The sequence below is a fragment of the Bufo gargarizans genome, chromosome 9 (assembly GCF_014858855.1).
Source record: "Bufo gargarizans isolate SCDJY-AF-19 chromosome 9, ASM1485885v1, whole genome shotgun sequence".
Lineage (NCBI taxonomy): Eukaryota > Metazoa > Chordata > Amphibia > Anura > Bufonidae > Bufo > Bufo gargarizans.
The window spans coordinates 183,332,218-183,351,554 of record NC_058088.1 but is presented as its reverse complement, the minus strand read 5'-3'; the positions used below and the strand labels follow the sequence as shown (position 1 = coordinate 183,351,554).

The following is a 19,337-nucleotide window of genomic DNA, read 5'->3' as shown; positions in this document are numbered from 1 at the left end:
CGGATTAGGGTACTTTCACACTAGCGTTTTTCTTTTCCGGCACTGAGAGCAATCCGTTCAGTTTGCATCAGGATGTCTTCAATTCAGTCATTTTGACTGATCAGGCAAAAGAGAAAACCGTTGCATGCTACGGTTTTCTCTCCGGCGAAAAAAACTGAAGACATGCCTGAACGCCGGATCCGGAATTTTTTCCTATAGGAATGTATTAGCGCCGGATCCGGCATTCAGAATACCGGAATGCCGGATCCGTCGTTCCGGCATGCGCATATCGGTAAAAATGAGAAAAATGTACAAGACAGATCCGTCGGTCCGCATGACAAGCGGAGAGACGGATCCGTCCTTGCAATGCATTTGTGAGACGGATCCGTCTCACAAATGCTTTCAGTCAGCAGCAGATCGGCGGATCCGGCGGCCAGTTCCGACTACGGAACTGCCCGCCGGATCACACTGCCGCAAGTGTGAAAGTAGCCTTAGCGAGGGTCTGACAAATGGCACCCCGAACGATCGGCTGTTCGTGGTGCTTCAGCAAGAGCTGCGGCCTCTTTACAGCGCCGTCCATTGTATAGTGGCTGTGCTTGGTATTGCAGCCCAGGACCATTCACTTAAATGGGATTAAATTGCATCTGGAGCATGTGACCAAGAAAGAGGCAGTAGCACTCACCTCGCCAGAGCACCACAGCCTCTTCAAGCAGCTGGGCGGGAGTCGGACCCCCACCAATCCTGAGGATTTTGCAGATTTACAGCGCTGGAGGTGTGGCAATCCGGCGAGTCGTGCACTCCTGATTAGCCTGTCTGCCCCATAGGCGGATTTTAAATAGTTTCAGTATAAAGCTGTGGCCTGCTCTCACTACATTCATTGGAAGCTGTCTGGCACAAGGAAAGTTATGGAGTGGGCTCGGCGTGGATGTTGGTACCTGCATCCCTTGTAAGTAATGGAGGCCATTTTGGCACCAAAAATTGTAAAAGGCAGAGTGGACCCAGCATGCATGTGGATCCAACACTTCCTGAACTTTATGGCGGCCATTATGGCACATAACAGGTAGTATTTAGTGTTAGGACCCGTCTTACAGAGATCGCCTTGACGTTCGGCGGACGGGCTCAAATGGTTTTGTACAAAATGCATTTGCCAAGCATCTCACTTTATAAATAAGCGTAACATTAGCACTATAATATTTTTTGTGACTATGGCATTATTGTACTTTATGTGGTTTGCAGGATGCTGTTGCATTGTCTTTTTTTCTCTATGTTTTCAGCCATGGCAGCGTGCACCTGCGCATTGGGATGTGCTGACCGACCCCCTTTTCTTTGCAAATCCTGAGGATAGGCCATCAATATCAAAATCCGGGACAACCCCTTTAACGAAATGCGTTGCGATGGCCAACGTGTTCACAGCGGCTCTCCCGATGTCGTGACACTATAACTCCCAGCAGACTCTTAGACGAGCGGTCTCTTCATGTCACGGCTCAATCAGCTCCACAGACCGAGCGGTCACACGTGGCACAGGCGCAGAGGAATGGCAGGAACACGGATCTCTCACTAAACATGCCTCTTTTTTAATGAAATATATTACAATGTTGAAACACTTTTAGCTCCACGCAACTTTTTAGAAAAAAAATATAAAGGCAGGGACTGCTCTGTAATAAAAAGGACAGTGGGGGGGGGGCAGAATTTAGGAGGAAAGTAGGCATTTATAGCTGTACTAACACAGTAATACTACCGCCATATGGTAAACTGTCCACCTATATATCCCGATTGATAGTTGTTGGCACAGCCGTCGCTTTTTACCTGCACTATGTTACCCCTTGCCAGGTCCAGACCAATTCTGCCCCCATGGCAAATGTGGCATCACTGTGCATATGCAGTGTATTGGCAGCTTGGTGGCTTTTTGCTCCCATATTACGGCCCGACCTAACAGCATGATAGACCTGCAGTCGGCCCGTTCACACAGGCACAAATGCCCGTTTTGGACCTACCATATCTTCAGTTTAAGAGAATTTGACCATTCTAGCCTACACAAAAAGTTTAGTGACAACTACTTTACTTTTACATTATACTCCAGTTACACCTAAAGCTGCATTCACAATTTGAATGGTCAGGTTCAAGGATGTTATTACTCCTTGTTCAGTGCTATTATTGTGCCTGTTGTACCGATTTTGGCTGTCAGTTTTTCTACCCATTCACTTTAATGTTATATGTAGCTCAGAGCGAAAGCAGCAACCAGGATGCAGCTTTAACCATGAGTGGAGTACAAGATAAAATCAATCCATTTTTTGCAGTGGACCTTCATGTCACTCAAAATCCATGACCTCCCCTTCTTTAAGACATGGACATAACCTTAGGGAACGAGAGTAGTCATTATATCCCAATCTCGTGTCCCTACTGCTAAAGGGAAACCCATACTATAAAGTAACCCCCCTCCCCAAAATAATCCATCAGTGTAAACAGCAGCTGATAGGCATCACATTCGGCTAAGAAATATTACCCGAGATAGGTAAGTGACCCTGTAATAGGTACCCCTCCCCAACCATTAAATACCTAACAAGATACATTAAAAGTCCAGACATTGGCTCAGGATTGAAGCTGGGGCCCCTAGGGACACAGGGTGGGGGGGGGTTGCAGGGACCTGCTGATCAGTCAACGAAACGTAAGAATTCAAAATGCTTTCCTATTTGGCCAAGAACAATAAGAAGACGACCAACAAGCGAGACACTTCTGTACAAGAAATTTGGCTTTGGCAACTGATAGAAAAGGTGGAGCGGCCTGACATTTCGAGAGGGGTCCGGCCACTTCGAACTGAGTAAAAGGTACTTGTGATTAAGAGATGATATAAAGCTTAAAGGGGTCTTCAGAGAATAGAATATTGATCAATATATCCGATCGCGGTTGTCTGACTTCTGACGCCCCTGTTGATCAACGGTTAGGATGACGTCATGATCCATCACATGGTCTATGTTCCGTTTTGTGCCATTCAAGTAAATGGGCCTAGGCTGCAATACCAAACACAGCCACTAAACAATGTAGGGCACTATGCTTGGTATGCTGGGAAGAGGCTGATCGGCAGAGGCGCCGGGAGTCTAACCCACCCCCTTTCCCCACATGGTGGCCATCAATACTCTACTCCCAGGAAACCTCTTTAAGGGAATGTCCACCAGGGATGGATACGCTGTGGCTAGTCAGCTGAGAAAGTGGGGAATGATAAGCTGTAGCGTTTACAACGGTGGCAAAGTGGATGACGTTCTGCAAAATGGAAATTGGCCTACAGTGCTGATTTTATACGCTATGTAAGCTTCTGGGGGGGCAACCTTAAAAAATTATTGAATTGTACTTATTTTTAACTAAAATACATTTTTTTCAAATGGTCTTTATTACAAATTTTGAACCCCTTTCTCTGTGCAGCCTTGAGTTTCTCTAGTAGCAGGCTCTGAATTTTCACTCTGTTCCATCAGGCAGCTCAGCTGACGGCTTCTGATCTCCTAAACACTCATTACAGCTCAGTTCTCTTCTTAATAAGAATGTGGCCTAAATAGGTGCTTAAGTGTTTATGACCTTCTGGTAATTCAGAGATCTGGTTTATTGAATGACCCCACACAAAGTGAAAAAGTACCAGTCCATCAGCTAGACAAACAGTTATTCTTTGTAAAAGAACGGCTCAATATTTTTAATAAAGACCAATTAAGGGAAAAGCATTTTTAGCCCAAAATTAGTAAAATGCAATCATAAAAAAAAAAAAAAATTGCCCCTGAAGGTGTACAATGCCTTTAAGCATTGTACATCACAGATTTCACCCTTTGCAATGCAATGGAAAATGTGGATTTTGCACAAGAAGCTGCAAAGGATATTTTCCACAGCTAATTACAGCCTCTGTGGATGTACCCTCAAAAGAGGTCTTCCAGGAACCACCTATTGATGATCTATCTTCAGGCTAGGTCATCAATATCTCATCGGTGGGGGGGTCCGACCTCCAGCATCTCCACCAGAGTCTCCTTGGGTGCCAGGTTACAGTCACTTGAATAGGAGCTGAGCTGCAGTAACACATCGCAGCCACTACACTTTCAATGGCGCTGCTCAAAGCGCTGGCACCGGAGTCTGCCGGAAATATCGGTCTGGCGTCACCCCCCCCCAATGACCGGATATTGATGACCCATTTGAAGAATTTTGCACCTGGAAAACCCTTTTAAAAAAGGGCCAATAAACCAATAAGTAAAGAATAATAAAAAATAAATAAAAAAATGCACCACTATAGACCTATGTAACTTCTGGCGGTTCTCATTAACAGGTGCGGATTCTTCTGGACTTCCTGTCAAATGCAATGTCTGATTACAGAGAACAATAAACGGACAGCAAACAGCTAAGGCATACTTTAGAGTGCATGTCCCTTTAAGTCCATGCAATATCACAGCACAGACTTGCTTTGATGGACCAGACCCTTTAGAAGCACAGAGATTTGGGGGGAGGCATGCAGAGTCCAAAATATATAAGAAGTTACACAGCACCAAGACCTGGCGGATACAGTATTAAATTAACCAGAGAATTGCACAGGAAAACATGGTTCCAGGAGCGTCCACATCCTAGTACTGCACTCAGCTCCCCTTCCAGGGTTATGTGAAATCTCTACAGGACAGAATTCAGAGCCAGAGGCCGAGCCCTGTGTTCACCGTCACCGGCGTCTGGCTCTGGAGAAAAAAAAAATGTAGAATTAAAACAAAGGACGTAAAGCGGAAAAAAACGCTTCTTGAAGATCGATAGACTGCATTCTGCACGGCTCAGGGAATCTCATAACATTTTCTGAGCCAGGCGACCCAATGGAAGGCCAACCGTTTGGTGAGACCAGTGGACTATGGTGGTGAAGGTTCCTACAGGACACGGGCACGGGCACGGGATAGGAACGCCGCAGGAATCCGTTGGTGGGATACAAAAGGGAAGGTAAAAAACAAACAAAAAACAATGAACATGGGGGAGATGTTGTAGCAGGACTCTGCTTCCAGGAGAAGATTCCACGTGAGGTAGGGTCAGAAGCTACCACTCCTTTTTCTTTTCGTCCATGGAGACCCCACCAGGTCCCAAGGCCACCACTAGGAGAAGTCCGCCGATGACAGACATGGTCTGAAAGAAGTCGTATTTTAGGAAGTCGTGCATGGGTTTGTAGGCTGGGATGTTCCAGAAAGCGTTGAAGTAGACGTTGATGGCGAAGAGCCAAACCACCAAGGTCAGGGCCGCCAACTTGGTCTTGAAACCGATCGCCACCAGGATGATTAAGGCTGTGCCCACAATGTTCTGCAGAATCTGTAAGGGTAAGAGGAGCGCAATATGTAAAAGGTGGTGTTTAAGTCAGAGTCGGAGCTATTCTTGTGATAAAGGAGTTGTCCTAGATTCATCCAAAAGAGCGCCTCTCCTGTCCACAGGCTGTGTCTGGTATTGTAGCTCATCTCCATTCATTTTACTGGTGCTGAGCTACAAGAAGGGCCCTTGCACACGACCGTATGCCCTCCGAGACATACGGTCCGTGAGCGGCGTTGATCGTGCGCACGGGAGGGTACAGCATCATAGATTACAATGATGCTGTGCACGTCCGGCCGCTCGCAGTGCTTTTGTCCTGCACTCATAAGACCATATGAGTGTGAATAGTCCCGTAGACGGCCCTAACGTCCACAGCATCATTGTAATCTATAATGAGGTGGGATCCCTTGCCTACGATCAATGCCGCTCACGGACCGTATGTCTCGGAGGGCATACGGTTGTGTGCAAGGGCCCCAAGAGAAATAGCTCCTGGTTGGAAGTGGTGTGTGTGTGTGTCCTATAGAGCTACTTTAAAAGGTTGTATAATGGACGCAACCCCTATTTTTTATGTCCTGTTAGGGTATATGGACCTCATAGATGGAGTTTCCCCTGCCAGGACCCACCATTTAGGAGCCAGAAGAGAGAACAGCTTTGTAGGAGGGCCTCCCATTCTGGTGAACTCGAGCAGATAATGTATTATATTCCTTTAAATGACCACCATGTAATATTACCCTTTTCCCCAGCAGTGGCCGCCGTAGGGAAATGCCTGGTTAGCTGTGGCTTCTCCGAGCAAAATCTGTCGATTACCTGGGGGTGGTCAGCTAATCAGCCTGAAAGGGGTCACCTCTGATTGGACAACCCCCTTTAAAAAAGGGTTTTCGGAGATATTTTTACTGATCGGTGGGGGTCTAACACCAAGGACCCCCACGATCAGCTGTATGAGAAGGCACCAACGGGATGTTTCCATAGGCCATGTGACATCCCGTTCATCGGTCACATAGCCTAGGCACAGCTCAGCCTCACTGAAGTGAATGAGGTTGAGGTGCGATACCAAGAACGGACACTATAGAACGTACGGCGCTGTGCTCGGGGAGCAGAGAGAAGGCTGCGGCGCTACTGCGATAATTAGCCCATTTTGCCCAAGAAGCCACAGTTACCAGACATTTCCTTGCAGCGGTGGCCATTCAAATATAATATAATACACCCGGGACCTCCGCTTTCTCTCAGCTCACCAAACAACGCCGTCCATTGCATAGTGGCCTTGCTTGGTATTGCAGATCAGTCCCATTAAGGGACTGATGAATGGACTAAGGAAATCTGTGAAAAGCCCGCGGCGCTACTGCGAGTGCTGGTGCCTTCTCAAACAGCTGATCAGTGGGGGTCCCGGGAGTTGGACCCTCACCGATCAGATACGGATTACCTGTCCAGAGGATAGGTCATCAGTAAAAATATCTCGGAAAAACCTTTAAGGTTAATTACAATAGACTGCTAACAACAATCATTTTGGATTCTTAAAGGGGTTTTAGCACCACAATCACCAGGATATGCCAACCCTTCCTGATCAAGGGAGTCAAACAACTGGGATCAACACTGCCAAGGTGCTACTAAGGCTCAGCTGCCCACTGAGGGGTTCTCGGCACCACTCCTGACCGTGCACGGGCCATAGTGATATCATAGCAATGCGTCGCCTCTTACTGTGGTGGGAAACCCCTTTAATAGTAATGTTCTCCCCCACCAGGACTTACAGAGAAGAAGCTGGCATCAAAGTGCAGCAGGGTCATGAACATGAGGACAAGCAGCACGCGGCCTCCAAGCTGCATGTACTGCTTTGGGGAACTCTCGCCCATGGTGGGCACTCCGGCAAACATGCTCTTTCCTTCAGACCGAGACTCAGCCAGAAGTAGTAAGAGGCCTCCTCCTAGAGCCAGGTTCCTGGGGGAGAGACAACATGAAGTCCGATTACTTTATATCTGATGCAGTAAGAGTTTTGCCGGTCCCAAGTTCCCTGCTGGTCTCCGTTCACGGGGCTCCAGTGATGCCATGTCTACACATCACTCCAATCACTGCACAGAGACCAATGGGGGACCTAGGAAGGGTCGTTCATGTGACCGACGCAGCAAACTTTTTACGTGTACGGAGCATGACCATCGCGGGCCCATGTGTGATCACAGCATGAACAGGGAAAAACCTGAAAGTGTGCACTTCCGGGTTAATACCAGCATCCCCATGCGGCAATTGGGGATGCCGGTAATTAATTCTAATAGGCTGGGTCTCTCTGAAGAGACCCAGTGTATTAGAAGTGCAGTTCCTATGTTGGCCAGCGGGTGGCAGGCCAACATAGGAAATCAGTAATTCATGCAATACTATACAACTTAAGGGAGTATGGAAATAGTTTATAAAAAACAAAACTACTGAACATTGTAGCCTTCTAGACTGGATACAAAAACCTTAAAAAAATATATATATATTTTTATATTATATATATATATATAAATAAATAAAAATGGCAGATTCGCTTCTTCTTTACAAAAAAAAAAATGTTTCAGAATTGCATTTTTCCCCCCCCCTGATTCCATCCCATTTACAATTTTTTCCCCCGCTTCCCACTACATTGTATGCCATAATAAATGGTGGCATTAGAAAGTACAACTTGTCCCGCAAAAAAACAAGCCCTTATATGGATCTGAACGGAAAAAATAAATAAAAAAAAAGAAGAAGTTATGGCTCCAGGAAGACAGTGAAGAAAAATGAAAACACAAAAACAAAAAAACTCTCCAATATCCTAAGGGTTATTGGAGAGGTTATGACAACAGGATTGGTCCGAATACGATGGACAGATGGACATGAGATATATCAGTGGTTGTGCTGAATGGAGTCCATAGAAGTGAATGCACTTACCTCATTAAAAACTTCAGGTCCCACAGGATACTGTACGCAATAGTCTGCGGTGGAAGAAGACGCATATTACACAAGCCATCAATGTACACATTCAGCAGTCACATCGGATCATGAGCGGTGGGGGTCTGACTGCTAGAACCCCACTAACTCCTAAAATGAAGGTGCTATGGGTCAACCTGGTATCTCCTGCTCCTGAAGCCACCAGTAGCTAACGGGAAGAGCCCCCAAGTCCTTCCATTTTAGACTTCAAGCGGTCGCCCGCCATCAGCAGATCCCATCATATATTAAAGGGATGATGTCCCGTTTATGCGCCATGACTGTTAGCGGTGGTGGGGCCTCTAGGTGCGAGTTCTCACATGCAGTCCGTGGTGCGACAAACTGCTCCATTTTTACAGATCTCCCCGTACGATCTAGAGAGGAGACGCCAAGTAAGGGCAGCGTTCACTTTTTCTTTGGCTGGGGTACGTGTACTGAAGCACGATGCATGATTTTTTATTTTTTGTAAATGTGGAAAACATTTTTTTATTTTATAACAAAAATAAATAAAAAATGCAGAGAGAATAAACACGTTGCAAAGCCGTGCCAGTCTGCGGTAAAACAGGTGCGTTTTTGCAGCGTAGTCATTGGCCGCACGGCACACTACAGCTATAAGAGAACCCAGCGGCTGGACGTTACCGTTAGGCCTCTTGCACACAAACGTATTTTATTTCCGTTTGCGGTCCATATGTGGAACCATTCATTTCAATGCAAAAAAAAAAAACTGTGTGCATTCCTTATTTCCGTTCCGCTAAAACTTGTCCTATTATTGTCCGCATTACGGACAAGCATAGTGCTGTTCTATGAAGGGCCAGCTGTTTCGTTCCGCAAAATACATACGGTCATGTGCAAGAGGCCTTAGATGTAGATCATGTGGGCAGTCACTTTAAGAGATTGGGCTGTCATCATGAGATCACCCCTTAAGGAGCTGTCCACTCCGTTCCTCCTTTCCTTAATATCGGATCATCGGGGGGGGGGGGGGGGGGGGTCTGACACCCTGCAAGGATTAGCTGTTTCAGGGTCTTTCCAGTGCCGGAAGCACAAAGCGCTATGCACAGCGTAGTGGACGAAGCTTGTAACTGCAGCGCTGCTCCTATTCACATCAATGGGAGCAACGCTCCAGTAATGAGCACAACGGACGGAGCTGTAGTTCTGGCGCCAAAGCTACTCAAACAGCCGATCGGTGCGGGGGGGGGGGGGGGGGGGGGGTCAGATCCCAACCGTCTCCTGAGGATAGGCGAGCAACAGAAAAGGAGTGGACAACCCCTTTAAGGTCACATGTACATGGGAATGCATTGTATACGCATTTTCCGTGCAGACTGTTTCTGTGACAAATCTACCGCTAATTCTGTGTGTTGCTCGTGGACTTTTTGTATGCCCGCTTGCCCCTTGGCATCCACAATGAAAATCCGCAGAAAGAAGCGACAACTTTTTCTTTGTATTCCGATGTGAATATGCTGCACGCAATGTGTGCTTGAAGTCTTAAAGGGGTTATCCAAGGCTGGGAATGCCTCCCCACTGCTCCCAGCACCGCTCCTGGTCCCCGCTGCGTCTCTGCGCTTCATGCGCAGATGAAAACAGGAGCGGCGCGGGGAGCCAAGTAAGTGGAATCAGTGTGAGGGGCCCGGGCAGTAGGGGAGGCATTTTGTCTCATCGCAGACATTGATGGCATATCTCTAGGGCAGGGATGGCCAACCTGCGGCTCTCCAGCTGTTGCAAAACTACAACTCCCAGCATGCCCAGACTGCCTACAGTTATCAGCCTACAGCAGGGCATGCTGGGAGTTGTAGTTTTACAACAGCTGGAGAGCCACAGGTTGGCCAGCCCTGCTCTAGGGTAAGCCATCATGCGTCTCCCACCTCTCCATGAAAGAGGCCCGCACTGCGCATGCACCACCACCTCGCTATTCACAGCAGAGCGCTGGCTCAGCTATTTTCATAGCGGTGAACAGAAGGTGCCTGTGCATCATGGCTGCTCTCCCTTCATTTCGGAGGGCCCGTTCTAGAGATGGATAGGTGCGGGTCCCACCTCTCCTGACTGGCACATCCTAGCAATACGCTAGGTCTGGGATAGGAATACCCCTTTATAGTGAATCCGCTAACAGCAGGAGCTCCAGATCATACTCAGACAGGGCTCAGTGGGTATAAGGGCGCCCGTACATGAAGCGGTTGTATGATGTGCGGTCGCTACCCGTCGGTTTACAGTAGAACGCTGACGTTTTGGCAATGCGGTTTTTGGTGGCGCAGCGAGTACAGGTGAAGCACACCAAACCATGCTGCACGCCCAAGACCACAGGCTGCAAAACGGCTGCACTTGGCGGTAAACCACATGCATTGTTGCCACGCGATTCTCGACTGCTCATCTTCTTAGACATGAAGGAATGAGTAACGCACACGAAATGTCCTCACCTGCATCACTATGATCCCAAACAAACCAAAGCAGGCGTACTGTACGAAGTTCCGACTCAGGACCAGTATGCAGCCGCCTGGAAGACACGGATTAACGACACTTATCATCAGCCATCACTGCACATAGATTTCTGTAACATCCCGAAATCTAGGAGGCGAGAGGACGCATCCTTCACCCCCGAATTGCACCCATGATGGACCTCTACATATGAGCAGGGGAGTAGTGACACCTCTCTGCCCTCTGCAGACGACACCAGACGCTTACCTGCTCCGCTGGCTGAATATCCCCCCCCCCCCCTCCTAACCAAAGCTAAAATCTGCCCTTAGACCTCAACATCAAGTCTTCTGCGTGACACTAGAGGTAGAAAAACATGGCCGCTTTCTTCCAGAAACAGCCCCACACCTGTCCATAGGCAATGTCTGGTATAGCAGCTCAGCTCCATTGCAGTGAATGGGACTGAGCTGCAATACCACACGTCACCTGTAGACAGGCGTGGCACTGTTTTTGGAAGAAAGCAGCCAGATTCATGTTTTTTCTACCCCCCCCCCCCCCCCCCCCGGACATCCCCTTTTATGCACCATCCCGTAATAAACCTTGGTGCCTCTGCGCATTGTCACACTCACCCAGTTGTCCTAGCAGATTAATAAGGACGAAGATGGTGGCCAGCACGTAGCCGCAGTTCCACGTGACCTCTATGTAATCTCTCTGCTCGCTCCACTGGAACCACATGCGGATGCCATCTTCCAGGAACGTGCTGATAAGACAGAGGCGAGCGATGTGCGGCAGGTACTGCTTCGTGACCCGCAGGAACTGCAGAGGAAGCAGCAGAGGGTTAGTCCTGTCTGTATACCCAAATAACTCATCCTGGTGGCCTCTCTTCGATGCCAGGGTGACCCGAGCACCTGGGGTACATATGGGCCCACGCAAGACCACCTTACACATAATAACCCCTAGGGTGACCCAGAAACTTGGGGTACACATGGGCCCACCTTACCCTTAATAAATAACCCCAAGGGTGACCTGGACACTTGAGGGTACACTTGGGCCTACACAAGACCACCTTACCCTTAATAATCCCTAGGGTGACCAGAGCACCTGGGGTACATATGGGCCCACTCAAGACCACCGTACCCTTAATAACCCCTAGGGAGATCTGGACACTTGGGGAACACATGGGCCCACCTTACCCTTAATAACCCCTAGGGTGACCTGGACACTTGAGGTACACATGGGCCTACACAAGTCCACCTTACACATAATAACCCCCTACTAACCAGTCAAAAAGGATGGTGAACCACCAAGCCATGAGCCACCTTTGCTAGTGACGTAGGGGGTCCTTCTAGCATTAGGGTGGGCATCATTCCAGCCCCTCGGGCCGCACTTTGGGGGTCATTTAAGGTTAATGCATCTCCACACACAGACAAACGATCAGCAATCCGCAAATCTGGGCCGAGCATGCACCGTTCACAACTACAATCCTCCCGTTCCTGGCACGTGCGGGGGAAGGGAAGCGACAACAGGATGGGTCATCAATATCAGCTCGCTGGAGGTCCGACACCCAGCACCCCCGCCGATCTGCTGTACGAGTAGACGACGCGCGCAGTGTGCACGTGCCATCTCCCTTCCTGTCCGATCTTTCTGTTTTCTGAACACCGTCACCCAGATATCATTTTAACCTGCAGTATCAACCCTACTCGGCGGCATGCCTGGTTTAATAGGCTTGATCCTGCTGACAGGTGCTCTTTAAATCTATATGCAAAATGGCATAAAAGATAGAAAAATAGGAAAACACCACCGGGGGGCGCTGGACTAAAAAAGAAAAGAAAAGTGAGCCTGGACTGTGTGTGTCAAGCATGCACAAGGTTCACGCCCAGTACAAACAGCTGCACTACAAAGGGTTAAACAGCTTTGGCTTCACGGTTCCCGGGCAATCCCATGAAAGCAGAGATCCGCGTTACGCCACCAGGACATTCCCGGCCGCACAGATCGGTTTCCTCTAGGACACGTGACATGAACATACTTCCGCAGAACCAATGTGCAGCGTGCGATACCTTCTCCCCACCACAAGGGGCGCCTCTCGGAAACCTCCTTTAACCCTTAGTGTACTTTCACACTAGCGTTATTCTTTTTCCAGTATTGAAATCCGGTTTAGGGTCTCAATACCGCAAAAGAACGCATCCAGTCTGTCCTAAAGCATTCTGAATGGAAAGCAATGTCTTCCGTGCCGTCCCTTTTACGGTATTTGACCGGAGAAAATACCGCAGCATGCACCGGTCAAAATCCCGGAACACTACCGCAAATGCCGGAATTAATTTCCATTGAAATATATTAATGCCGGATTTGGTACCAAGTTTTCCGGAAATTACCGCATCAACGGATCCGGTTTTCTGGTCTGCGCAGTGCTTTCTAGATGTGAAAAATAGATAAACACTGCATCCGTTATTTCGGAAGACAGCGGAAATACGGATAGCATCCGGATTTTCCGGCAACGGAACTGCCTGTCGGATTCTTCTAACGCTAGTGTGAAAGTACCCTTAAGCCCCTCTTTTACACGAGTGAGTATTCCGCGCGGGTGCAATACGTGACGCGAACGCATTGCGCCTGCACGGAATCCGGACCCATTCATTTCAATGGGTCTGTGTACATGAGCGTTGGTTTTCACGCATCACTTGTGCGTTGCGTGGAAAAAAATAATAATCGCAGCATGTTCGATATTCTGCGATTTTTACCCAACTCAGGCCCCATAGAAGTGAATGGAGCTGCGTGAAAATCGCAAGCAAGTGGGGATGCGATTTTCACGGATGGTTGCTAGGAGATGTTGTTTGTATACGTTCAGTTTTTTATCACGCGCGTGCAAAACACATTAAATCGTATTGCACCCGCGCACTAAAAACTTAACGAGATTGCAAACAAAACTGAATGGACTGAGTGCGAAATCGCAGTTTTCACTGAACGCATCCGGACACGCTCGTCTGCAGGGGCCTTAGAAACCAACGGGGGAAAAACTGCTAAATGGGTTTGGGCAAAACAGATTTATAACACCATGCCCCTAGTGGAGAGGGAGGTAACTACACATCATAACAGTATCACTCCAGCACAGTCTGCTCCACTTCAAGGCTGCGGACAGGTCACGGCTCGGGCTATCTTCCCCCGCGGTGCGGTGCGCGGTCTACGTGTACGACACAGGACACACTCGGCATGCAGCAGGCTCTAATACTTAGCACTCGGACGGCCTCTAGCACTAACCGCTGCTGCCTGGAAGAGAACGGAGAAGGAAAACGTGAGAATGCCCACTGCGCCTCCCTCCGTGCCCTCGCCCACCGCGCCTCCCTCCATCCTCTCACCAACCGCGCCTCCTGTGGTCCCCTCCCCCCCGTCCAGTCCCCTCGCCACCGCCCCTCCAGTCCCCTCGCCCACCGCTCCTCCCCCCGTCCAGTCCCATCGCCCACCGCTCCTCCCCCCCGTCCAGTCCCCTCGCCCACCGCTACCTCCCCCCCGTCCAGTCCCCTCGCCCACCGCTCCTCCCCCCCGTCCAGTCCCCTCGCCCACCGCTCCTCCCCCCCGTCCAGTCCCCTCGCCCACCGCTCCTCCCCCCCGTCAGTCCCCTCGCCCACCGCTCCTCCCCCAGTCCCCTCGCCCACCGCTCCTCCCCCCGTCCCCTCGCCCACCGCTCCTCCCCCCGTCCCTCGCCCACCGCTCCTCCCCCGTCCCCTCGCCCACCGCTCCTCCCCCCGTCCCCCCGTCCACCGCTCCTCCTCCCCCCCAGTCCACCGCTCCTCCTCCCCCCCCCCCCCCCAAATGTCTTGCTCTGTGCCCCCCCCTTGCTCCATATGGTCACTTTCATTTAACGCCAAAGGATTTAAAAAAAATAAAAATAAAGAAATCAGAGCGTGTTAGCGAGAGCCTCATTACTGCAGCGGAGGAGATAGTGAGTCAGTGGGTTTCCAGGAAACCGCCGTGATGAACATCTGCCGAGCGTCAGCAGATATCACGGATATATGTCTAGTGACGACCAAGTTAACCCTCGACAGTCCCAGCGAAAACCACGCGCTGGAACAGGTTCCAAACTTCGAGGGTTAGGCCGTCTTTCAGGACCCTCCTGTATCTGCACGTCAATGCTCAATCTCCCCTGCGGAGGCGCTGCAGGGAAAGTGAACACTTGCTGGCAGGCTCCAGCACTGATCACTGGGGGTCCCACCCCGTGTCCTCTTAACACAAGAGGAATCGGTTAAAATGGTGCGACCCCTTTATAGTCAATAGGGACTGTCTGGCGCCATTGCTTTCTGTCAAGTGACGAATCCGCTAGAAAAAAAAAAAAAGTGTGAACGCAGACGTGGACCGGTCCATATAATACCTAAAGCCAAGTGCCCACCGTGAACTGGTCATGTGAACAGTCCGATGACTGGGTATTAAAACGGCACTCCAACAGTTGTGCCATAAACGTCTGAGAGGCGCGGTGCCCACCTCCAAGGACAGTCGTCTACCAGGAGAAGGGGCTCCTGTGACCCCCATTCACTGACACCCGGCCGCAACACGCTCCACTGAGACCAATATAGACCATCGTCAGCCAGGACCTGCGACCCTGCTCTCATACTGGTGACGTCCGTCATCTCACCACTGGTTTCCATTACGGCAGCTGTCTTTAGACTGGACAACCAGTGGTAGTCAGAGACTTTCCCAGTGCAGATCGCCTGCACATTATTGTGCCCTTGTGCTGACTCCACTGTGCCCGGGTCTGTGCCACCACCAGGCTGGGAACTGTGCCCGGGCGTACGATTACAGCAAACATTTATATTCGTTTAATTAAGTAAACCCACACGACACTGGATAAATACACATGACAGGTACAGACAGGTGGCAGAACCCGCCCCATGGCCTGGCACAGGATGCCAGCTAAGCGTGCCACCAATGACGAAACCATTACCATGCAATTCCAAATCAATGCTCGGAACATTGACATCCAGACCATGTACAGTTATACCGCCATATGGTCACCTCCTGGTAGCGGTGCCAGTATGACTGCTATGGAGAATAGTGGGACCAGGTAAGGAAGATTGGAGGGGAGGGGGTTAGATGGAGCACGAGGCTGAAAAGTGGTGCCAGTTATATACCCATCCATGCCCACTATAACTGACAAGCCCATGGTACTATATACATAGCAGTGCCCAGACAGTATACCCTCTAAATGCCCTGATATACTATACACAGTGCCATCATACCATGATACTATATACCTGTCCAGGCTCTGACTATACCCAACCAATGCCCTGGTACTATATACCCATGTGTGCCCGTTTAGTGTTACCAGTAAGGCCCTGGTACTATATAAAAGGCCCATATCGTATAGCCAATTGATGCCCTAATACTATGCACAATGCCCAGATATTACAACCATATCGTGATACTACATGCCCACACGTGCCCAGATATTACACCCTCTAATCTATACAATGTCCAGACACTGTGCCCCATTTTCACAGCCATGCTATACCCAGTTATGCCAGTTACTATACACACCAATGCCTTGGCATTATACCCAGTGATGCCCTGATGCTATAAACACAGTAACCCACTATCAGAGTCATCCAGGATACTATGCCCAGTGCTGCCCAATATTCCTGGATACCGTGCCCAGTGCTGCCCAATATTCAAGGATACTGTGCCCAGCGCTGCCCAATATTCCTGAATACTATGCCCAGCGCTGCCCAATATTCCTGAATACTGTGCCCAGCGCTGCCCAATATTCCTGAATACTGTGCCCAGCGCTGCCCAATATTCCTGAATACTGTGCCCAGCGCTGCCCAATATTCCTGAATACTGTGCCCAGCGCTGCCCAATACTCCTGGACATTACGCCCAGTGATGCCTAACATACAATACGCTCTCACTGTCCTGATAATATACACTGGTGCCCTGGCACCATACACACACCTGGACCTCTGATTTACTATACAGACTAGCGCCATGCCAACCTACAGAGCATACTGGGAAAACGTATTGCCAATTACACACTTTTAATGGGCACACCGATTATTAATATGGTGGAGGTCTGGGGACAACTGGCGACCTCTATGTGCCCATGCCCCGTATCCAGTGATCAGTCACAAGGACAAGGTAATGCCAGCCTAGCAGCAGCCATGTTGGAGATTTTTCCTCATTTGTACCCAGCACAGATGCGACCACCATTTCAGAAAATGTGGCAGCCATAGTGTTTATTCTATGTACCAGGCTCTCTGTGCCCAAACCTACCACTACAGAACAGCTATGGCTGGCAGTCACTGGTTGTCCTGTCTTTCACCATATGATGCCAGTCCTGTTCTGTCAAACATCACGTTGTAAGAGGTGGCAGCCATATAGATTCTACCAGTGAATGCCAACCTCTCTGCACCCAAACCCACATCTCTACCTGCTCAGTGTCACCACAATGGGTGCCAGCCTCTCTATAACCCCATCTAGCCACTACATTAGGTGCCAGCCTCTCTATACCCTGGTCCAGTCCTTACATTAGGTGCCAGCCTCTCTATACCCTGGTCCAGTCTCTACCTCAGGTGCCCACCTCTCTACACCTTCATCCAGTCACTACAATGTGTGCCATCCTCTTGCACCCTCAGGTGGCACTATCAGACCCCTCTATACAGACACCTTGCCATTCTGACAGATGCCAGTCCTGGTGCCCTCAGCTGTTACTATTGTTGGCCCTCACCCACTTTGTGCCATCACCTGGTGGATGCCAGCCTGCAGGTGCCCTCATCCTGAGCTATGGCCCCCCCGGCCGGCACTGGCCATGGAGGGCCCGGCCTGACGTCTCTGCAGTGTGGCCCCCCCGGTGCTGGCGGCAGTGCTATAAGCCAACGTGTCACCCCAGTAGGGCCCCCGACACTGCCGCCAGGGCCCCGCTTCATGTGTCTGTACAGCGCCCCCCCTGCATGTGCCGCCCCCGTGCAGCTCCGGCTGTGGCCCCAGGACTAGCAGGGTTTGGCCCCGGGAAGGACGGGATGGGCCCCCGGTTCTCACCTGATCCGCGAAGTCCTCGGCGGCGCCCATCATGTCGTTGTTGCCCATGATCCGTGCCGGTGTCGGGCTGAGTCTCCTCCTCCCCGGACAGCAGCTGCTACTCCCCGGCCTGCCACGTAGGCCAAGCCTTAAAGGGCCGAGCACAGGGGGGTGGAGAGACACCGGGGGGAGGAGCCGGGGGCAGTACTGCAGGAGGGGGGCAGACAGTGGGGCAGTACTGCAGGAGGGGGGCAGACAGAGGGGCAGTACTGCAGGAGGGGGGCAGAGAGAGGGGGCAGTACTGCAGGAGGGGGGCAGAGAGAGGGGGCAGGTACTGCAGGAGGGGGGGCAGAGAGAGGGGCAGTACTACAGGAGGGGGGCAGACAGAGGGGCAGTACTGCAGGAGGGGGGCAGTACTGCAGGAGGGGGGCAGAGAGAGGGGGCAGTACTGCAGGAGGGGGGCAGACAGAGGGGGCAGTACTGCAGGAGGGGGGCAGACAGAGGGGGCAGTACTGCAGGAGGGGGGCAGACAGAGGGGCAGTACTGCAGGAGGGGGTAGATAGAGGGGGCAGTACTGCAGGAGGGGGGCAGATAGAGGGGGCAGTACTGCAGGAGGGGGGCAGACAGAGGGGGCAATACTGCAGGAGGGGGCAGAGAGAGGGGACAGTACTGCAAGAGAGGGGCAGTACTGCAGGAGGGGGGCAGAGAGAGGAGGCAGTACTGCAGGAGGGGGGCAGAGAGAGGGGCAGTACTGCAGGAGGGGGGCAGATAGAGGGGCAGTACTGCAGTAGGGGGCAGAGAGAGGAGGCAGTACTGCAGGAGGGGGGGCAGAGAGAGGGGCAGTACTGCAGGAGGGGGGCAGATAGAGGGGGCAGTACTGCAGTAGGGGGCAGATAGAGGGGGCAGTACTGCAGGAAGGGGGGCAGATAGAGGGGGCAGTACTGCAGGAGGGGGCAGATAGAGGGGGTAGTACTGCAGGAGGGGGGCAGATAGAGGAGGCAGTACTGAAGGACAGGGGTAGATAGAGGGGGCAGTACTGCAGGAGAGGGGTAGATAGAGGGGGCAGTAGTGCAGGAGAGGGGTAGGTAGAGGGGGCAGTACTGCAGGAGGGGGGCAGAGAGAGGGGGCAGTACTGCAGGAGGGGGGCAGATAGAGGGGGCAGTACTGCAGTAGGGGGCAGATAGAGGGGGCAGTACTGCAGGAAGGGGGGCAGATAGAGGGGGCAGTACTGCAGGAGGGGGGAAGATAGAGGGGGCAGTACTGCAGGAGGGGGCAGATAGAGGAGGTAGTACTGCAGGAGGGGGGCAGATAGAGGAGGCAGTACTGAAGGACAGGGGTAGATAGAGGGGGCAGTACTGCAGGAGAGGGGTAGATAGAGGGGGCAGTAGTGCAGGAGAGGGGTAGGTAGAGGGGGCAGTACTGCAGGAGGGGGGCAGAGAGAGGGGGCAGTACTGCAGGAGGGGGGCAGATAGAGGGGGCAGTACTGCAGGAGGGGGCAGATAGAGGGGGCAGTACTGCAAGACAGGGGTAGCTAGAGGGGCAGTACTGCAGGACAGGGCGGATAGAGGGGCAGTACTGCAGGAGAGGGGTGGATAGAGGGGGCAGTACTGCAGGACAGGGGTAGATAGAGGGGCAGTACTGCAGGACAAGGTTAGATAGAGGGGGCAGTACTGCAAGACAGAGGTATATAGAAGGGGGCAGTACTGCAGCAGAGGGGTAGATAGA

General features: G+C 51.1%; 1 protein-coding gene across 2 annotated transcripts; it reads right to left on the bottom strand.

Moving 5' to 3' along the window:
* Positions 1-1,531: 1,531 nt before the first annotated feature.
* On the bottom strand, positions 1,532-17,788 carry SURF4 (surfeit 4). 2 transcript variants are annotated; one of them, XM_044305801.1, is made up of 7 exons: positions 17,634-17,777; positions 13,867-13,875; positions 11,244-11,430; positions 10,620-10,696; positions 8,176-8,219; positions 7,023-7,209; positions 1,532-5,283 (listed from the first exon to the last, which is right to left on the bottom strand). In XM_044305801.1, exons 1-7 carry the CDS (start codon positions 17,679-17,681, stop codon positions 5,017-5,019), a joined length of 819 nt encoding a protein of 272 aa, XP_044161736.1. In that variant the 5' UTR covers positions 17,682-17,777; the 3' UTR covers positions 1,532-5,016. The 2 variants fall into 2 exon arrangements, with proteins under 2 accessions (XP_044161736.1, XP_044161737.1); XM_044305802.1 differs by lacking the exon at positions 13,867-13,875 and having other exon boundaries at positions 17,634-17,788.
* Between the last annotated feature and the right edge of the window lie 1,549 nt (positions 17,789-19,337).

What these genes read in the sequence shown, in the direction of transcription:
- SURF4 (XM_044305801.1), bottom strand. Translation starts at nt 17,681, where the DNA reads ATGGGCAACAACGACATGATGGGCGCCGCCGAGGACTTCGCGGATCAG. An exon ending in TAATCTGCTAGGACAACTGG is followed by an intron (nt 10,697 to 11,243) that starts GTGAGTGTGACA and finishes CGTGTCTTCCAG; the next exon opens with GCGGCTGCATACTGGTCCTG. An exon ending in GACCTGAAGTTTTTAATGAG is followed by an intron (nt 7,210 to 8,175) that starts GTAAGTGCATTC and finishes TCTCTCCCCCAG; the next exon opens with GAACCTGGCTCTAGGAGGAG.